This window comes from Capricornis sumatraensis, chromosome 22 (genome assembly GCF_032405125.1).
Source record: "Capricornis sumatraensis isolate serow.1 chromosome 22, serow.2, whole genome shotgun sequence".
NCBI classification, from domain to species: Eukaryota; Metazoa; Chordata; class Mammalia; order Artiodactyla; family Bovidae; genus Capricornis; species Capricornis sumatraensis.
Window position 1 is genome coordinate 30917269 of NC_091090.1, and position 15770 is coordinate 30933038.

Here is a 15770-nt window from a genome sequence, read left to right on the forward strand (position 1 = left end):
GTCTTACCCCTGGAAACATGCCCCTCCCCATCCCAGTAAGTCAGGGAAGCTGGGAAGCAGGGGGTGGGTCCTTCTTAGAGAAGGCACCTGGGGGTGGGGGGTGGGGTGGGGGGTGGGGTGGGGGGGTTGGGGGGATTCTGAAGAGTGAAACCACTTCCTTTGTAGCTAGTTCCTGTGTTGACAGAACTGAAGGGGAGGAGGGGGGTGGAGGGAACACAGCTGGGGTTTAGGGGGCTACTGAGGCTCTGGAGATGAGAAAGCCAAAAATCCTTTCCCATTCTGAACCCCCACCACTGCTGCAGCTGGAGGAGCTTTTCCCAGTCTCTCTGCTCCCCTGGGGCAAGAGAAGTCAAGCAAGCAGTTTGGGTGGGAAAAGAGAACTGGAGGAAGTTGACAGGGATGGGCGGGGCCCGTGGGGGGGCTGACCAGGAACCCAGCTTCCTGCTCAGTACCCAGGCATCCAGCCCCCGGCTCACCCCCACCCCTTTCGGCCCCTACTCCCCTCAGGAACTCAGGGTTCCGGCCCTCCTCCCAAATCCCAGCTACCCCCTCCCCCATCGGTTTCTCCCCTCCAGGGTATGGAGGCTGAGAGACCCCAGGAAGAAGAGGATGGTGAGCAGGTGAGCTCGGCACTGGGCTGGGGAGGCTGACACTGGGAGAGAGAGAGGTGAGAGGACCTGGGGCAGAGACTGAGTGACGGTGGACGCCGGGGACTTGGACGGGTTTGGGCACACTGAGGCAGGAACAGACACAGAGAGGAAGTGGGCTGCTGGCCTAGCCCTCTGCCCACCCCACCCCCACTTGACCGGAACGGATGTCTCTCAGCATCAGGGCCCCCATCAGGATGAGCATGGCTGGCCCCCCGCGAGCTCCAGCACTCGGCCTTGGAGGTCTGCCCCTCCGTCCCCTCCTCCTCCAGGGACTCGCCCTACAGGTACCCCCAGCCCCGCTCTGGGGAGCTCCCTGACCTGGTACACACTTCTTTCCTGATCCTATTACCAAGGCCCACTCCATCAGGGGCTCTCTCCCCACCCTTTCCAACTCCCCATCACACCCTGGTAGCCCTGACACCCCCAACACACACACACACACCACTCCTTTTGCCAACCTCTCTGGATCTGAGCCCCCGCCTCCTCTCCCCAGCCCTGGGGCCCCGCTCGGCCTCCCTGCTCTCCCTGCAGACCGAGCTCCTTCTGGACCTGGTAGCAGAGGCCCAGTCCCGCCGCCTAGAGGAGCAGAGAGCCACCTTCCATCCCCCCAAGAACCCCCCAAGCCTAGGTCGAGCCCTGCCCCGGCCTCTTGAGGACAGAGAACAGCTCTACAGCACCATCATCAGTCACCAGGTGAGACAACCCCTGCCCCTCCCCCCAGAAGGCAAGACCCAGGCTTCTTGGTTCTGGCCCCTTTTCTCTCTTGGGTCCTACCCCTCCTTCTCCCCAGGCATCTGCCCCCTCGCCAGGTCCTACTCTCCCTATCCCCACATCATTGGTGTCCTTTATGCCCCTCACACCAGCCCTGGCTCCTCTCAAGGCCTGCTCCTCTTAAAACCTCACCATCAACCTCCTCTTCCTCTACTCCTCCAGTGCCAGCGGATGGAAGCCCAGCGGTCAGAGCCTCCTCTACCCCCAGGGGGGCAGGAGCTCTTGGAGTTGCTGCTGAGAGTTCAGGGTGGGGGTCGAATGGAGGAGCAAAGGTCCCGGCCCCCCACACACACCTGCTGAGACTTGAGCCCCCACCACCCCCTCTGCATTCCTGGGCCTTGAAAGCTGGGCAGCCCCACTCATGCCCTCACCCCTGCTGGGGAGGAGCACCAGAGACTGGAAGACCCAGCAGAAATCTCAATATTCATCACCCTCATCCACCTTTCCTGGGAAGTGGAACAGGCGAAAGTCTCAAAGCCTAGGAATAGCCAAGGTAGGATGGATAATAACTCCCGCCATAACCAAGTGTGTTATGAGGCTATGAGAGGATCCCAGCCTCAGTGGGACACCTCACCCTCTCTTCTGATCTCAGGGAGTGCCTGAGAGTCTCCGTCCTGAGCTGTGGGGACAACCCCAGTAGTCAAGCTACCAGGTGGGATCTCAGGGTTCTGTCCTCCATCTCCCAAAAGAACGGCAAATCTCCCAAGGTTTTGACCTGGGAATTCCACCCTCCTTCCCAATAAGAAGAAAGGAAAAGAGGGCATGGCAAGACATAAAGACCATTCTCACATCTCCATCACCCGCACCCCCTAGCCCCAGGCCTACAGGCTGTGAAAGGACATTTAGCCCTGCCCACCCTCCCTCCCCACTGCTGTTCTGAACTGTCTGATGTTTGGTTATATGAATAAATGTGATGCCCCTCTGGACTGAAGACTGGTGTCTGGGGTGGCCGGGTGGAGGGTAGGAAGGTGAGGCCGGAGGCTGCCCGCTCTCCCGAGTCTGGCCAGAGGCCAGCTCCCCTCCCTGGCTGGTTAATTACTGGCTCATTAAGCAGCGGCTGGAGACCTCCCTAATTATCCCCCCCAGCCCCCCTCTCCTGGTTTTAATTAAGTAGAACAGGGAGGGGAGTCATTAGGATAAGAAATATGAACTAAGCTGTCTGTGAACCCAGGCATTCCAGCGGCCAGGGTCGTCATCAGCTTGATCCCGGATTCAGAACCCGGGTGGAAGGACCCCCAGCCTCCAATACGCCCCCGCTTCAAGGCCACAGAAGTCCAGCCCCTGGGCCCTTCCCTCTTTTTCCCCACGGGCTAGTCTCTGCCCTCGTCCCCTCCTCCACTCGGTCTCAGTTCCTATGCTTCTGTGCGTCTCTCTCCGCCCCCAGCTCCTCCCTGTTCCTCCTCCCTTCTCCCCTCCTCTTCCTCCCCGGCTCCCCTCCCCCAGCCTCCCTCCCTCGCTCCCCCCTCCTCCCTCCTCCCTCCTCCCTCTCTCTCTCTCACACACCCCCGCTTGGGCCTCCTCTCTCTCTCCGGCTCCATTTTCTCCGCCGCCGGGGGCCGGGGTCTCCTGTGGGGGGCCCAGACGGTACCCCAGGTCTCCCTTCAGGGCCGGGGTGAACACCCGGGAGAGACGGGAGCCGGGGAGACGGGCGGGGGTTGGGGCGGAGGGAGCAGCGGCCCCAGCGAGTTTGGGGGGAAGTAACCAGGCGGGGGGGAGGGGCGGAGCAGGGAGGGGGCCTCAGGGCCCCCCCCCAACTATGGACGAGCGGCTGCTGGGGCCGCCCCCTCCAGGCGGGGGCCGGGGGGGCCTTGGATTGGTGGGTGGGGAGCCTGGGGGCCCTGGCGAACCTCCCGGTGGCGGAGACCCCGGTGGGGGTAGCGGGGGGGTCCCGGGAGGCCGAGGGAAGCAAGACATCGGGGACATTCTGCAGCAGATAATGACCATCACCGACCAGAGCCTGGACGAGGCCCAGGCCAAGTGAGTGCCCCCAACCCGGGACCCCACACAGACCCAGCAGAAGCCCCGTTCACAGTCTCTGAACCTTCTGGGAGCCCCCAACTCAGGACCCTCCCCAGGATACTACAGCTGTCCTCTCCTTACTCCCGGGAGCCCCAAGATAAGTGATCCCTCTCAAACCTCCCTTCACCCCCAGTCCCTGAAACCTTTGAAAAGGGGAACCCTAGGTGGTCTCACCCTCCACCTCTCCCTAACCACCCCACATTCCCCTGGAACATCCTTCCATCTCCAGAGACCCTTTCTGACTCCCAGACTAAAAACCTGCTGTGCTGTCTGCTCCCCTAACTCTCCAGCCCACCCTCTTCCTAGGGCTCTTCAGACCCCTCCCCAGGGCTCCGGCCATCTCTCTCCACCCAGGGCCCAGCCTCCAAGGTCCTCAGGCACCCTCCACCCCTGCTCAGTCCCAGGACCCTTCACACTTCTCTATACTGAACTCCCCACGTCAGCTCAGCACCCCTCACCCCCTCAGGCACCTCAGACTCTGATCCCCTCCTCCTCCCCGGCCTCCTTCTGTCTTCCTCTGAAATCTACCTAGTCACCCTTATTTCTGCAGTCATTCCCACATCCTCTTCTGTACCTTTCTAGACCGTCTCCCACAGGCCCGACCTGGCCATGGTGCCTTTAGCTGGCAGCACCTTCCCTCCTTCCAGCCAAAGCCAGGCAGCTTCCCCTTGTCTCCGCATGGAAGCTGAACTCTTCCTAAGAACCCCCCAGACTTCATTCGGCCCCCAGCCTTGCTTTTTCTTGCCACAGATATACCCACCACCTCCCTATTCCCAAGCTCCCCTCTCTTACCCTCGTGGGTGTGTCGTCCTGTGGTTGTTTCTCCCCCTTGGCAATTCCATAGCCTCTCAACTTTTCTCTCCCGTTCCCCAAGGAAACACGCCCTAAACTGCCACCGCATGAAGCCTGCTCTCTTTAGCGTCCTGTGTGAAATCAAGGAGAAAACTGGTACGTGAGTTCCCTCCTCCGATTCCTCAACTCTGGGGACAGAACCCTGTTCCCTGTGGAACTTAGGCTAAGAGTTTGACAACTTGGGGCCCTGAGGAAAGTGTGGGTCAGGAAGATTGCTAAGGGGGGCTGGGGTGGGAACCCACGCCTGGAGACTTGGGTCTCCAGGAGGGCTGAGAGCTGGGGTGTGGGGTCCCTGGGTCCCTAAGTCCACTCGCCCTGCACGCTAGGCCTCAGCATTCGAAGCTCCCAAGAGGAGGAGCCTGTGGATCCACAGCTGATGCGCTTGGACAACATGCTTCTGGCAGAGGGTGTGGCTGGGCCTGAGAAAGGGGGTGGCTCAGCGGCTGCAGCGGCGGCAGCTGCAGCCTCCGGGGGCGGAGTGTCCCCTGACAACTCCATCGAACACTCGGACTATCGCAGCAAACTTGCCCAGATCCGCCACATTTACCACTCGGAGCTGGAGAAATATGAGCAGGTGAGGAGAAAAAGCCAGAGTGGGTGGAGGGAGAGGCCCTTAAGAGGGATGCCCAGGGCCAAAGGGCTCCTGCTCACCAAGCCTCGGGGCCCCCACTGCAGGCGTGTAACGAGTTCACAACCCACGTCATGAACCTGCTGAGGGAGCAGAGCCGCACGCGGCCCGTGGCACCCAAGGAGATGGAGCGCATGGTGAGCATCATCCACCGGAAATTCAGCGCCATCCAGATGCAACTCAAGCAGAGCACCTGCGAGGCCGTCATGATCCTACGTTCCCGCTTCCTGGACGCCAGGTGGGGCCCAGGGCCCCCAACCAGCACCCAGCACCCAGCTCCTTCCCATTCTTCTCCAAGCCTTGGGGCCACCGTGTTGCGCAGCGCAACACTCTGCTCCGTGACAGTGGCGCCCTCTGAAGCGAATCAACAGGATGGTGCGGCCAGGACACCAGCACCCTCCTCATCACCCCCTCTCTCCTCTATAGACGGAAACGCCGTAACTTCAGCAAACAGGCCACGGAGGTTCTGAATGAGTATTTCTACTCCCACCTGAGTAACCCATACCCGAGTGAGGAGGCTAAGGAGGAACTCGCCAAGAAGTGCGGAATCACTGTCTCTCAGGTACCGGGGAGGCTCGGGGAGGTGTTTGCAGGGCACATAGCTCTAACTAAGGTGTTGACAGAGGAGCAGGTTCCCACCTGACCCTGCTTTCTGCCCACCACCCCGCAGGTCTCCAACTGGTTTGGCAACAAGCGGATTCGTTATAAGAAAAACATAGGAAAGTTCCAAGAGGAGGCAAACATCTATGCCGTGAAGACCGCCGTGTCGGTCACCCAGGGAGGCCACAGCCGCACCAGCTCCCCGACACCCCCTTCCTCCGCAGGTGGATCCCACTGCCACCCTGGCTGGCTCTTCTGCACGCTTCCTGCTTTTGTTCCCACTTCTTGCCTAGGCAGGATCAGAGCAGAAACGGGGGGCCTTCTGGGGTGAGAGGGACCAAGCTGGTCAGATGGGTGGGGATATCAGGGGGCCAAGGCCACGGCAGTGAAGTTATTTCTGCCATTCTTCCAGCAAGTGGCCAGAGGAGGCTTAGAAACAGCTCGCTCCTTCTGAGTGTTGCCATGTTGTCTTGTGGATAATTTGGGTATGGTGGTGCGCCTCCTCCGAGCTAGTCCAGGGCATTTTCTGAAAACTGAAAGCTGTGGGGAGTCTCCCATCTGCCATCACAGGCTCTGTTACACTCTTCCCTACTTCCCCTTCTGCTCCCCCAAGGCTCTGGCGGCTCTTTCAATCTCTCAGGATCCGGTGACATGTTTCTGGGGATGCCCGGGCTCAACGGAGATTCCTACTCTGCCTCCCAGGTCAGGTGGTCCATCGCACCTTGAGTAGGGCTTTTTCAAACTCGGTTTCCCTATTTTGGGATATGAAAGTCTTTTCTTCTGAGGCCTCTCACTGAGTCCTGTCCTCCCCTGTTGCCTGCAGGTGGAATCACTCCGACACTCAATGGGGCCAGGGGGCTACGGGGATAACCTCGGAGGAGGCCAGATCTACAGCCCTCGGGAAATGAGGGTGAGTAAGCCCCTGAAGCCACTCTCCTCACCTCTCACCAGGATGGGGGTGGGGTGCCTTTTCCCTGGCAGCGCTGGCCCCTGTGCTGGGTTTCTCAAAGCCCCACCCCAGCTGTCTGTCTCTTTTTTTTCCCAGGCAAATGGCGGCTGGCAGGAGGCTGTGACCCCGTCCTCAGTGACATCCCCGACAGAGGGACCAGGGAGCGTTCATTCGGACACTTCCAACTGATCTTGCCCCTCAGGGCCACAGGGGTGGGGGCTCACAAGGCAACTCTTGAAGAGAACGCAGGCATCTGGAGGAAGAGACCCAGACACGGGAGAAGCACAAGACAAGAGAAGGCCAGGCGGGGCCGTCCCCTCCCCGGCCAGATTCTGTCAGTGCTGGGGGTGCCGACGACATGGCAGGGAAGATGGGGTCCCCTCAGGGGAGAGTGGGGTCTGTCTACCCCTTTTTTCTTTCTTTTTTTTCTCCCCCTTTCTCTCTCACAGAAACACACACACACCTTATTTCTCAGATCTTTCCTCTCTTTTCTCTCTCATAAACACACCGGCAACTATTCTGTCTCTCTCTCTGTCTCTCTGTGGGCTCCCCCACTCTCCCTCCCCCACCCCACTTATCTGCTCTGGGATCTGGAGACGCCAGCCCTGCCCAACCAGAGATGCCAAAAATGGGGACATGACTTCTGGACAGAGGACATGGGCCACGCCCCCTGTGCCCCCCCACCTCCTGCCCCTCCAGATGGCTTTTATTACCTCATACGCAGCTCATTTTAAACCAATAGAATCGCTCGGTGGACGAGAGTGTCTGACTCAGATATCTACCTCGGAGGGAGTTTCTGCTACTTTACGGAATTGTTGACTGGGCTTTGGGGTTGAATTTTTTTTTTTTAAGGAAAGAAAAATTATCCCGGGGTTCCATCTGTAGTTTTTTTAATTCTGATTTTGGGGGGTTTTGGTGGTGGTGGTGGTTCTTAATTTTTAATTTAGTTTGGGGAAGTAGATGTTTTTATAAATAATGTTGATTTTTTTTTTTTAAGTTTCTTGCTTTCCCATACTAGGGGTAATAGCCAAAGGGGTCATGATAAGAGAAAGGGGAACAAATAGGCCTGCCTGGCTCGTCCTGTCCATCAGGAAGTACCATTTAGCAGGGCATCAAGCCTGCTCCCCCCCCACACACACACAATCACTTAGGTATTCTCCTTTGCTTATAAAGTCACTTAGGTGTCCTTTGCTCATGTGGGCAGCTTTCTGCTGCGTTTAGCATGGAGGCAGTCGGTCTTGCTCTGTCGGCCTATCCCCCCTCTTCCTACATCCCTTGGGCAGGGCAGGACTCAGTAATTTTGAGCAAATGGCACCTCTAAAATCCTTTTTTTAAAAAAACTATTATTTACAGATTGGAGGAGGAAGAATGGGGAGGGGGTTATTGCCAAATAGTTAAATATGGGTTGAGGTGTTTGTGTGTTTATTGCCCTCAGTTTCCCCAGATATGAGGTATCTCTTTTCTCAGTCCAAAATCAAGAGGGTTGGGGGAGAGAGGAAAGAGGCTGCAAAGAGCCAGGTTATGAGGGAAGGTAAAATCACCATCTCCAACCCTCGGCCCTGAACCCTACCATCTGAACCCCTCGAACATCCTCAGGCGCGTTTATAAGACTCACAGTGGGGAACCCCTCCCGTCAAAGATCCAGGCTGGATTGGTGGGGGCAGGTTGGGAGTGTGATGGGTGGGGGCGGGAGGCATGGGCTGGGGGCAGTTCTCTCCTCACTTGTAAACTTGTAGTTTCACAGAAAAACCACAGTTTTAAATAAAGAAATTTCTTTTTTTCCTGGGTTTAGTTGAGAATTCTTTTCAAAAATATGAGAAAGCGCAGAAAAAAATTTTTTTTCTTTCTCAGAAAACCCTAAGTAGCTGCTCCCCACTCCCCGCCCCACTCAGGTCTTCCAGTCTCCCTCACCACCCAGGCCCCAGGTTTCACCCCTGCCTCCTGGGAAACAGCCAGGCCTGAACCCTGTTGCCTGGCAACCTTGCTTAGTCATCCAGTAGCCTTCGGTGTACTGGTGGAATAGGTTGGGGGTCCTGAGGGGTGAGAGACCCTAGGAGATGCACTCCCCACCCCCATGGATGTGGCTGTGCCCAGAGGTTGGTAGTGCCCTGGGGTGGGGTGACAATTGTTTCTCCTAGTACCTGAAGGACTCTTGAATTTGAATTCCTAGCATTCCCTGTGACGGGACAGGACGGGGGAGATGGGGGCAGGGGAGAGGGTACAAGCCCCACCTAGGGTGGTGGCCACAGCAGCAAGGGGCAGACAGAGCCAAGAGCCTGGGAAGGAAGCAGGATGGCAGCAGGGGCAGCGGTCGGAGCCTGGATGCTAGTCCTCAGTCTGTGGGGTGAGCCACTCCCCCACCACCAACCCTCCCGGCAGAAGGCACCCTGCCCCGTCCCCAAATCTCCCCCCCCTAGCTTTCCAGGAACCTGGGCACTGCTTTCCAGTCTCCCTCATCCTCCCTGTTCTAGTCTTGCTAGCTCCCATCTCCCTGCTCTCCATCGTGGTGCTGTCTCCCAGGGGCAGTCACAGGGGACCAAAACATCACAGCCCGGATCGGGAAGCCACTGGTGCTGAACTGTAAGGGAGCCCCCAAGAAACCACCCCAGCAGCTGGAATGGAAACTGGTAAGTGGGGCTCCTGTCTCTCCACTTCTGGGGACACCAGTGAGATTCGCGTCCCCTCTCGCCCACCTCCCTTCTTCATCAGTCCTTTCCCCAAGGGTCTGCACTGTTGAGGCCCCTCTCCTCTACCCCCAGAACACAGGCCGGACAGAAGCTTGGAAGGTCCTGTCTCCCCAGGGAGACCCCTGGGATAGCGTGGCTCGGGTCCTCCCCAACGGCTCCCTCCTCCTGCCGGCTGTTGGGATCCAGGATGAGGGCACTTTCCGGTGCCGGGCAACGAGCCGGAGCGGAAAGGAGACCAAGTCTAACTACCGAGTCCGAGTCTATCGTAAGGGTTCTCAGGACCTCTTCACCACCCCTCTCATCTAAGGAAAAGCCTTCGACCCCAGCCCTTGACTCTTTGGCCCTGGCCTGGGAGACCTTGACTTCAGCTGCCCCCATTCCCACACCCAGGGTGTGAGAATCTTCAAAGCTGTGGCCTCTGATAGGAATTTTCCCTCCTTTAGAGATTCCTGGGAAGCCAGAAATTGTTGATCCTGCCTCTGAACTCATGGCTGGTGTCCCCAATAAGGTAGAGGATGAAAAGGGGAGATGTGGAAAGGGGTCCTGAGGATGGGAGGGGAGTGTAGGTCTGTGTATGTGTGTGTGTGTGTGTATCACTCAGTTGTGTATGACTCTTTGCGACCCCGTGGACTGTAGCCTGCCAGGCTTCTCTATCCATGGGATGCTCAGGGCAAGAATACTGGAGTAGCTTGCCAGTTCCTTTTCTAGGGGATCTTCATGACCTAGGAATCAAACCCGGGTCTCCCACATTGCAGGCAGATCCTTTACCATCTGAGCCACTGGATTCTCTTATTTCCAGAGATGATGAAGTTGATTTTTCCCCAGGTGGGGACATGTGTATCCGAGGGGGGCTACCCTGCAGGGACTCTTAGCTGGCTCTTGGATGGGAAAACTCTGATTCCTGATGGCAAAGGTGAGTCCCAGCATCTCCCCTCCCAGCTGCCTTCTTTCTGAGCCCTCTCCCACACCCACCCTGGAATGTCTCACCTTGCTTTCCCCTACCACAGGAGTGTCCGTGAAGGAAGAGACCAAGAGACACCCGGAGACAGGGCTTTTCACACTCCATTCGGAGCTGATGTTGACCCCAGCTCGGGGAGGAGCTCTCCACCCCACCTTCTCCTGTAGCTTCACCCCTGGCCTTCCCCGGCGCAAAGCCCTGCACACGGCCCCCATCCAGCTCAGGGTCTCGAGTGAGCGCCGAGGTGGGGAGGGCCCCAACGGGGGTGAGCACATGTCAGAATGTATGACCCTCAGGAAGGGGAGGGTTCAGCCCGTGGCCACTGGGACCACACACAGGTAGGACTCTCAACCCGATCGCCTTCCCACCCCCAGATGCTGTGCCACTGGAGGAAGTCCAGTTGGTGGTAGAGCCAGAAGGGGGAGCAGTAGCTCCTGGTGGTACCGTGACCTTGACCTGTGAAGCCCCCGCCCAGCCCCCACCTCAAATCCACTGGATCAAGGATGTGAGTGACCCGAGAGGGGGCTGGCAGGTAGCAAGATACATAATTGGCAATTTGGAGGGCAAGGGGTTCATGGAGAGGCAGGCGAGGAGGTACAAGGGTATCTGAGGATGTGGAGGCGAGGACAGAAGTATGGGATGTGTGGACAGGGGGTTTAATAGTCTCCTGTCCCTCCTTCCCCAACCAGGGCAGGCCCCTGCCCCTTCCCCCTGGCCCCGTGCTACTCCTCCCAGAGGTAGGGCCTGAGGACCAGGGAACCTACAGCTGTGTGGCCACCCATCCCAGCCATGGGCCCCAGGAGAGCCGTGCTGTCAGCGTCAGCATCATCGGTGAGACCTCCCTCTGAATCCCAGGCCAACCCTGAGGCTGGCTGAGGGACAGTGCAGGCCCCAGTTCCCCACCCTACGCTAGCACTGTCCCCGAGAGCCACCCCGCCCCCCTCAGTGCAGCCACACCCAGGCCTCCTCTGCCCGACACAACCCAAGAGAACAGCCTGTCCCTTTAAGGGGCTCACTGGGATTCCCACTAAATACCTCTCTTCCAAACTGAAGCCTTCCCTTCTTTGTTTTCCAGAAACAGGCGAGGAAGGGATGACTGCAGGTGAGGGGGTTGGATAAAGTCAAAGAGAAGCAGACAGACCTCAACAGGACTGAGGGGCTGGTCAACCAGAAAGGAACTGTGAGTGGTGGGGCTGGGCCCTCAGTTATCCCCATCTCCATGCAGGCTCTGTGGAAGGGCCGGGGCTGGAAACCCTAGCCCTGACCCTGGGGATCCTGGGAGGCCTCGGGACAGTCGCCCTGCTCATTGGGCTCATCGTGTGGCATCGAAGGCGGCAGCGCAAAGGACAGGAGAGGTGAGTGGAGGAAGCCAGACACCTCAGACTGAGAACTTCCAGGCAGGAAGCAGAGGTGTGGGGTAAGAAATGATGGCATGCTGGAAAGCGTGTGTAGAATTCTCCCCAACCCTCCTCCCCAGGAAGGTCCCAGAAAACCAGGAGGAAGAAGAGGAGGAGAGAGCGGAACTGAACCAGCCAGAGGAGCCTGAGGCAGCAGAGAGCAGCACAGGAGGGCCTTGAGGAGCCCACGGCCAGACCCCATCCATCAGCCCCTTTTCTTTTCCCACAGTCTGTTCCGGCCCCAGCCCAGTTCTCCTCTGTATAATCTTTAGCCCACCTCCCCCCAGCTTTCTTCCACAACCAGAGCCTCCCACAAAAAGTGATGAGTAAACACCTGCCACATTTGCTGTGTGTGTTGTGTGATGCCCTCTCCCCCATGCTTCCCCACACCACACCAATATCTGCTCAAGTTGGGGAGAAGATGCTCCTGTCTTGAAAGGAAGGAGGGACGGACAAAGGTAGGCAGAGTGAATACATCTCATCATGTTTATTGAATTTATCATAAAGGAGGTAGTGAGGGGAGGGAAGCACTTGAGAGTCAGGACCCACATTAGACACTGGGGAGAGAAAAATTAAATTAAATCAAGGGGAACAGGGGAGAAGAGTCAGAGGGAGCCTTGCCCACCTTTCAACATCAAATCAAGAAATATGGTGGAAAGCAAAGGATCAGGAGAGAGGGGAGACAGACACTGTCTTCAGTCCATCCTCCTCTCCCAGAGCTGGGAGTAATGACGCTACTGAGGGAGCAGTTCAGAGCACAGATGTCACTCCTCCTCCACACATCCTTGTGGAAAGTGGCCAGGGTTGGCCTTAGCCAACAGAAATGAAGGGCTTGGGTGGGGAGGGTCCAGGAGTAAGGAAGGGTCAGCAGGGACCCCCAATACTGATTCTCCTCTGGCTGGTGGTGGGCAGGAGGGAGACATGGCTCAAATACTGAGCAGCCAGAAAAAGAAGAAGATGGCGAGAAACAGGAAGAGGGAGTCCTGCCAGCTGGAGGCCGGGTGACCCTGTCCCAGATCCACACCTGTGGGAGAGAAGAGAGCTGTGAAAGAAGCATCCACTCATAGGCCAGGGGATTCAGAGGACTTGCTGGTAGCAGTTGAGGGCAGACTCTTACCTGTACCCCGACGGAACGGTTCATGGGTATTGAAGACGGTGGTGAAAAAGCCAAAGGGAAAAGCACCGACACCAAATGAGAAGTGAAAGCCCCCAGTATCACCAAATGGCTGGAATCCCTAGGGAGGCGGAGAAGGTCAGTGGGAAACTGGGCGAGTCTTTGGCAAGGAAGGAACACAAATCAGACAAGACTCACCCCTCTGCTCTCTGGAGCGGGTCGCTGGCCCTGTGGGCGGGGTGGGGTTTTCAATCTGAGGAAGAGGAGAGGGACTATCAATATTCCCTCCTCTTCTACACCCCACTCCTCAGATAGAAGTGTCCACTTTCCTTCAGTACCACCTCCCCTCTCTTACCTGGGATCCTGGGGCTTCTGGCTCCCTCGCCCATAAAGAGGGACAACGTTTTCTCTGCTGATCCCAGCTTTGCACACTGGGCACTCTTGCCGCTCTGGCCGTGTCTCCAACCACTGGGGGAAAAAATGTGATTTCCAGTACACAGAAGGGTTCTTCCAGCTCCTCAGACCTCCCCATTTCCCTCTTCATCTCCTCTGAGTACGCACCTGATGAAGACAGGGCCAACTGCAAGGGGGAAAAGAAAGGTCAAACCAGTTAAAACCAAACACAAAAGAGATACCTACCCAACCTCAGAGTCCCACCTCGCTGTTACCAGGTATTACCTGCTGTTTCTTTTCATATTTTCCACAACTCCTACCATGGCAGCCAATTTGGCCATCCTGCTTCTCTAACCTTCCAAAGCTACATCCATTCTCCACAGGCTCAACCCTCACCTCTCTCCTCTCCCCTACCGCAATCCCCACACCCCATACATATACAAATCCTCACCCCTTCCTTCTGTGCTTTTCAATTTAATTTCCAGTTTTCTTCAACCACCCCTTTGCAGGCTCCTTTCAGCCCTCGTCTCATTCTTGCCGCCATCACTCCCCAACCAAACCCCCTTTACCAGCACCTACCTTCTCCCATTACTCCTTTTCCTATCTCCTATGCTCAATAAAGACCTTACTTCCACAATTCCTTAATCTTTGGGGGCTGCTACTCCACCGTGCTCTGGTCCGGAGGTTTCTCATACCACCCCTTGACACAGCTCACCTGAATGTGACCCCTCGTTCTCTAGATCTCCCCTAACCTTGCAGTCTAATCCGTTCCCAACTGTACAGCTGCTGCTGCTGCGTCGCTTCAGTCGTGTCCGACTCTGTGCGACCCCATAGATGGCAGCCCACTAGGCTCCCCTGTCCCTGGGATTCTCCAGGCAAGAATACCGGAGTCGGTTGCCATTTCCTCCTCCAATGTACAGCTAAGTAAGACCCCTCAATTTCCAGAGGTAAGGTGGCTCGGGTCTCACCTGCACAGATGTGCGGTACCCACCTCCTGCGCCCCATTTCTTAACACACTAGTTGGCGCCTAGCTCCTACGACTTTCCACGGGTCTCCTCTATACAGACGTGACCCTCTCACCCACACATACCCAAAAAGACGCAAGAAGCCCCCTCAGGCCTCACCTATGAAAATGTGCCCTCTGGTTGCCCGTATGACTGTGGCACCCCCACCCCAACCTCCCCAGTATAGATGTAAGCCCCACTTATTTTTGCCCCTCTCAGATTCTCACCAGTACAGGTGGCCACACACACTGACCACAGCTTCCCGAGCAGTCTCCAAACATATATTACATTCGAAGGTCGCGCCCGCCCCGCCCCGCTCGCGGTTTGGCCCTTCGGGGCCCCCGTCCTCCTCCTCCGCTGCTGCCATGGCCGGTACTCTTTCGTCCCCCGCGTACCCCTTAGTCCCCCGAAACACACATACAGACGCCCCGAGAAACGGGAAACCTCCTCCGGCCCACGGTCTTTGGGCAGGCTTCAAAGTTTTCTAATCACTATTGGCCTGAGTGCCTGCCAATCATACAGAATCGGAACGAAGGATTGGTCCAAAAGGCGGGGGCGGAAAGATGATCACGCGGCTCCGCCCTTGTACAATGACTATTGGCCGACACAGTCACAGTTAGTCTGCAATGCCACGGGATTGGTAACAACTCCATACGTCCTGTCACCCAGCTAGGGCGGGCTTTATTCGTCTGAGTAACTGCCAGTCATAACCAAAGGCCAGAAGCAATTGGCTCAAGACTGCTTAGACCTCGCCCACTACAAGCCCCAGTCTTTCTTTTACTTCCTCTTTCAGAGAATATCCAGATTCCTATTGGACTTTGGAGCGTTTGGCTCCGAAGCAACTGATTGGCTACAACTCGACAGAAAAATGGTAGCTAGGTAAAGTGAGCGTGAGCATGAGGCAGGGACGGGGTGGGCCAATCCTATGAGGATTGAGCCTTCTCTGGTCCCACCCCTTCACCTCTATACTGTCGCCATGGTGACTGCTCTACAATTGGCGGGGTTTGAGGTTCAAAGGCCTCGGCTCGTCCTCATCCGGGTCCTCCGACTGAGGTCTCTCTCGACTGATTGGACCCCTTTTTTCGCTCCTGATTGGCTGAGATCGGGAAAGACGGCGACGAGCACGGCAAAGAGGACAAATACTAGGGTCGCAGGGTTCAAAATGGCTTCGGCCTCCTTCGGTGACGTAGAGAGAACTTGGGTCCGCCCCTTAGTGAAGAAGGGAGCAGGACTAGGATTAGCCGGACGTTTGGATGGTGCGAACATCGATCTGCAGCGCTGGTGTTAACCCATCTCCCTCGGCTGGACGACTCAGCCCGCCCCTCTTTAGGTGATTTACAGAGCAGAACTGAACTGAAGACCCATCCCCTTTTTAACGTGGCACATAGTAGAACGAGTTGACCTCGACTCCGTTTTAAATCTTAAAAGCAGAAAAGGCCTACCCCCCTCCCTTTGTGAGTGGGTGCAAGAGGCAAGGCCCGCCCCCTTTTAGGCGACCCGCCCCTTCTTTCTCCTGTGCCCGGCAGAACTGGGGTCTTCCTCCTGGGCTGGACCCCTGGGACTTAGGCAGGCTGCTTCAGAGCTTGGGCCTTTCGCACAAGTTTGGGGCTCTTCTACAGTCAGTGGCCCTCACTGTAGCCCAAGGAGCAAAACTAGGTAACAGTCCTGGAGTTACCGGTGTTCTTTACATGCTTTTCAGGGCAAAGGTGACTGGGGGCTGGAGGCCAGACACAAGCTGAGGGTTCTTC

The 15770-nt window shown here is 57.1% G+C and overlaps 4 protein-coding genes across 8 annotated transcripts; 3 read left to right on the forward strand and 1 right to left on the reverse strand.

Moving 5' to 3' along the window:
- Positions 1-216: 216 nt before the first annotated feature.
- Positions 217-2323, forward strand: GPSM3 (G protein signaling modulator 3). Of its 4 annotated transcripts, XR_011144091.1 has the most exons (5): positions 217-620; positions 826-934; positions 1182-1343; positions 1584-1914; positions 2014-2323. XR_011144091.1 is itself a non-coding variant. In XM_068961062.1 (4 exons), exons 1-4 carry the CDS (start codon positions 400-402, stop codon positions 1719-1721), a joined length of 630 nt encoding a protein of 209 aa, XP_068817163.1. In that variant the 5' UTR covers positions 217-399; the 3' UTR covers positions 1722-2323. The 4 variants fall into 4 exon arrangements, 3 of the variants coding, with proteins under 3 accessions (XP_068817163.1, XP_068817165.1, XP_068817164.1); XM_068961062.1 differs by having other exon boundaries at positions 1584-2323; XM_068961064.1 differs by having other exon boundaries at positions 832-934; positions 1144-1343; positions 1584-2323.
- Positions 2324-3177: 854 nt separating this feature from the next.
- PBX2 (PBX homeobox 2) lies at positions 3178-8100 on the forward strand. Its single transcript, XM_068961060.1, has 9 exons — positions 3178-3398; positions 4315-4388; positions 4619-4866; positions 4968-5158; positions 5347-5482; positions 5591-5744; positions 6134-6222; positions 6344-6430; positions 6566-8100. The coding sequence occupies exons 1-9, from the start codon at positions 3178-3180 to the stop codon at positions 6656-6658; spliced, it is 1293 nt and encodes a 430-aa protein (XP_068817161.1). The 3' UTR covers positions 6659-8100.
- Positions 8101-8761: 661 nt separating this feature from the next.
- Positions 8762-11691, forward strand: AGER (advanced glycosylation end-product specific receptor). Of its 2 annotated transcripts, none has more exons than XM_068960445.1 (11): positions 8762-8813; positions 8990-9105; positions 9271-9421; positions 9600-9664; positions 9982-10069; positions 10164-10346; positions 10489-10619; positions 10804-10945; positions 11190-11216; positions 11340-11469; positions 11592-11691. In XM_068960445.1, exons 1-11 carry the CDS (start codon positions 8762-8764, stop codon positions 11689-11691), a joined length of 1185 nt encoding a protein of 394 aa, XP_068816546.1. The 2 variants fall into 2 exon arrangements, with proteins under 2 accessions (XP_068816546.1, XP_068816545.1); XM_068960444.1 differs by having other exon boundaries at positions 8990-9096; positions 9229-9421.
- A 302-nt stretch (positions 11692-11993) lies between these two features.
- On the reverse strand, positions 11994-14420 carry RNF5 (ring finger protein 5). Its single transcript, XM_068960739.1, has 6 exons — positions 14250-14420; positions 13187-13205; positions 12981-13093; positions 12824-12878; positions 12629-12746; positions 11994-12535 (listed from the first exon to the last, which is right to left on the reverse strand). The coding sequence occupies exons 1-6, from the start codon at positions 14387-14389 to the stop codon at positions 12438-12440; spliced, it is 543 nt and encodes a 180-aa protein (XP_068816840.1). The 5' UTR covers positions 14390-14420; the 3' UTR covers positions 11994-12437.
- Positions 14421-15770: the final 1350 nt, after the last annotated feature.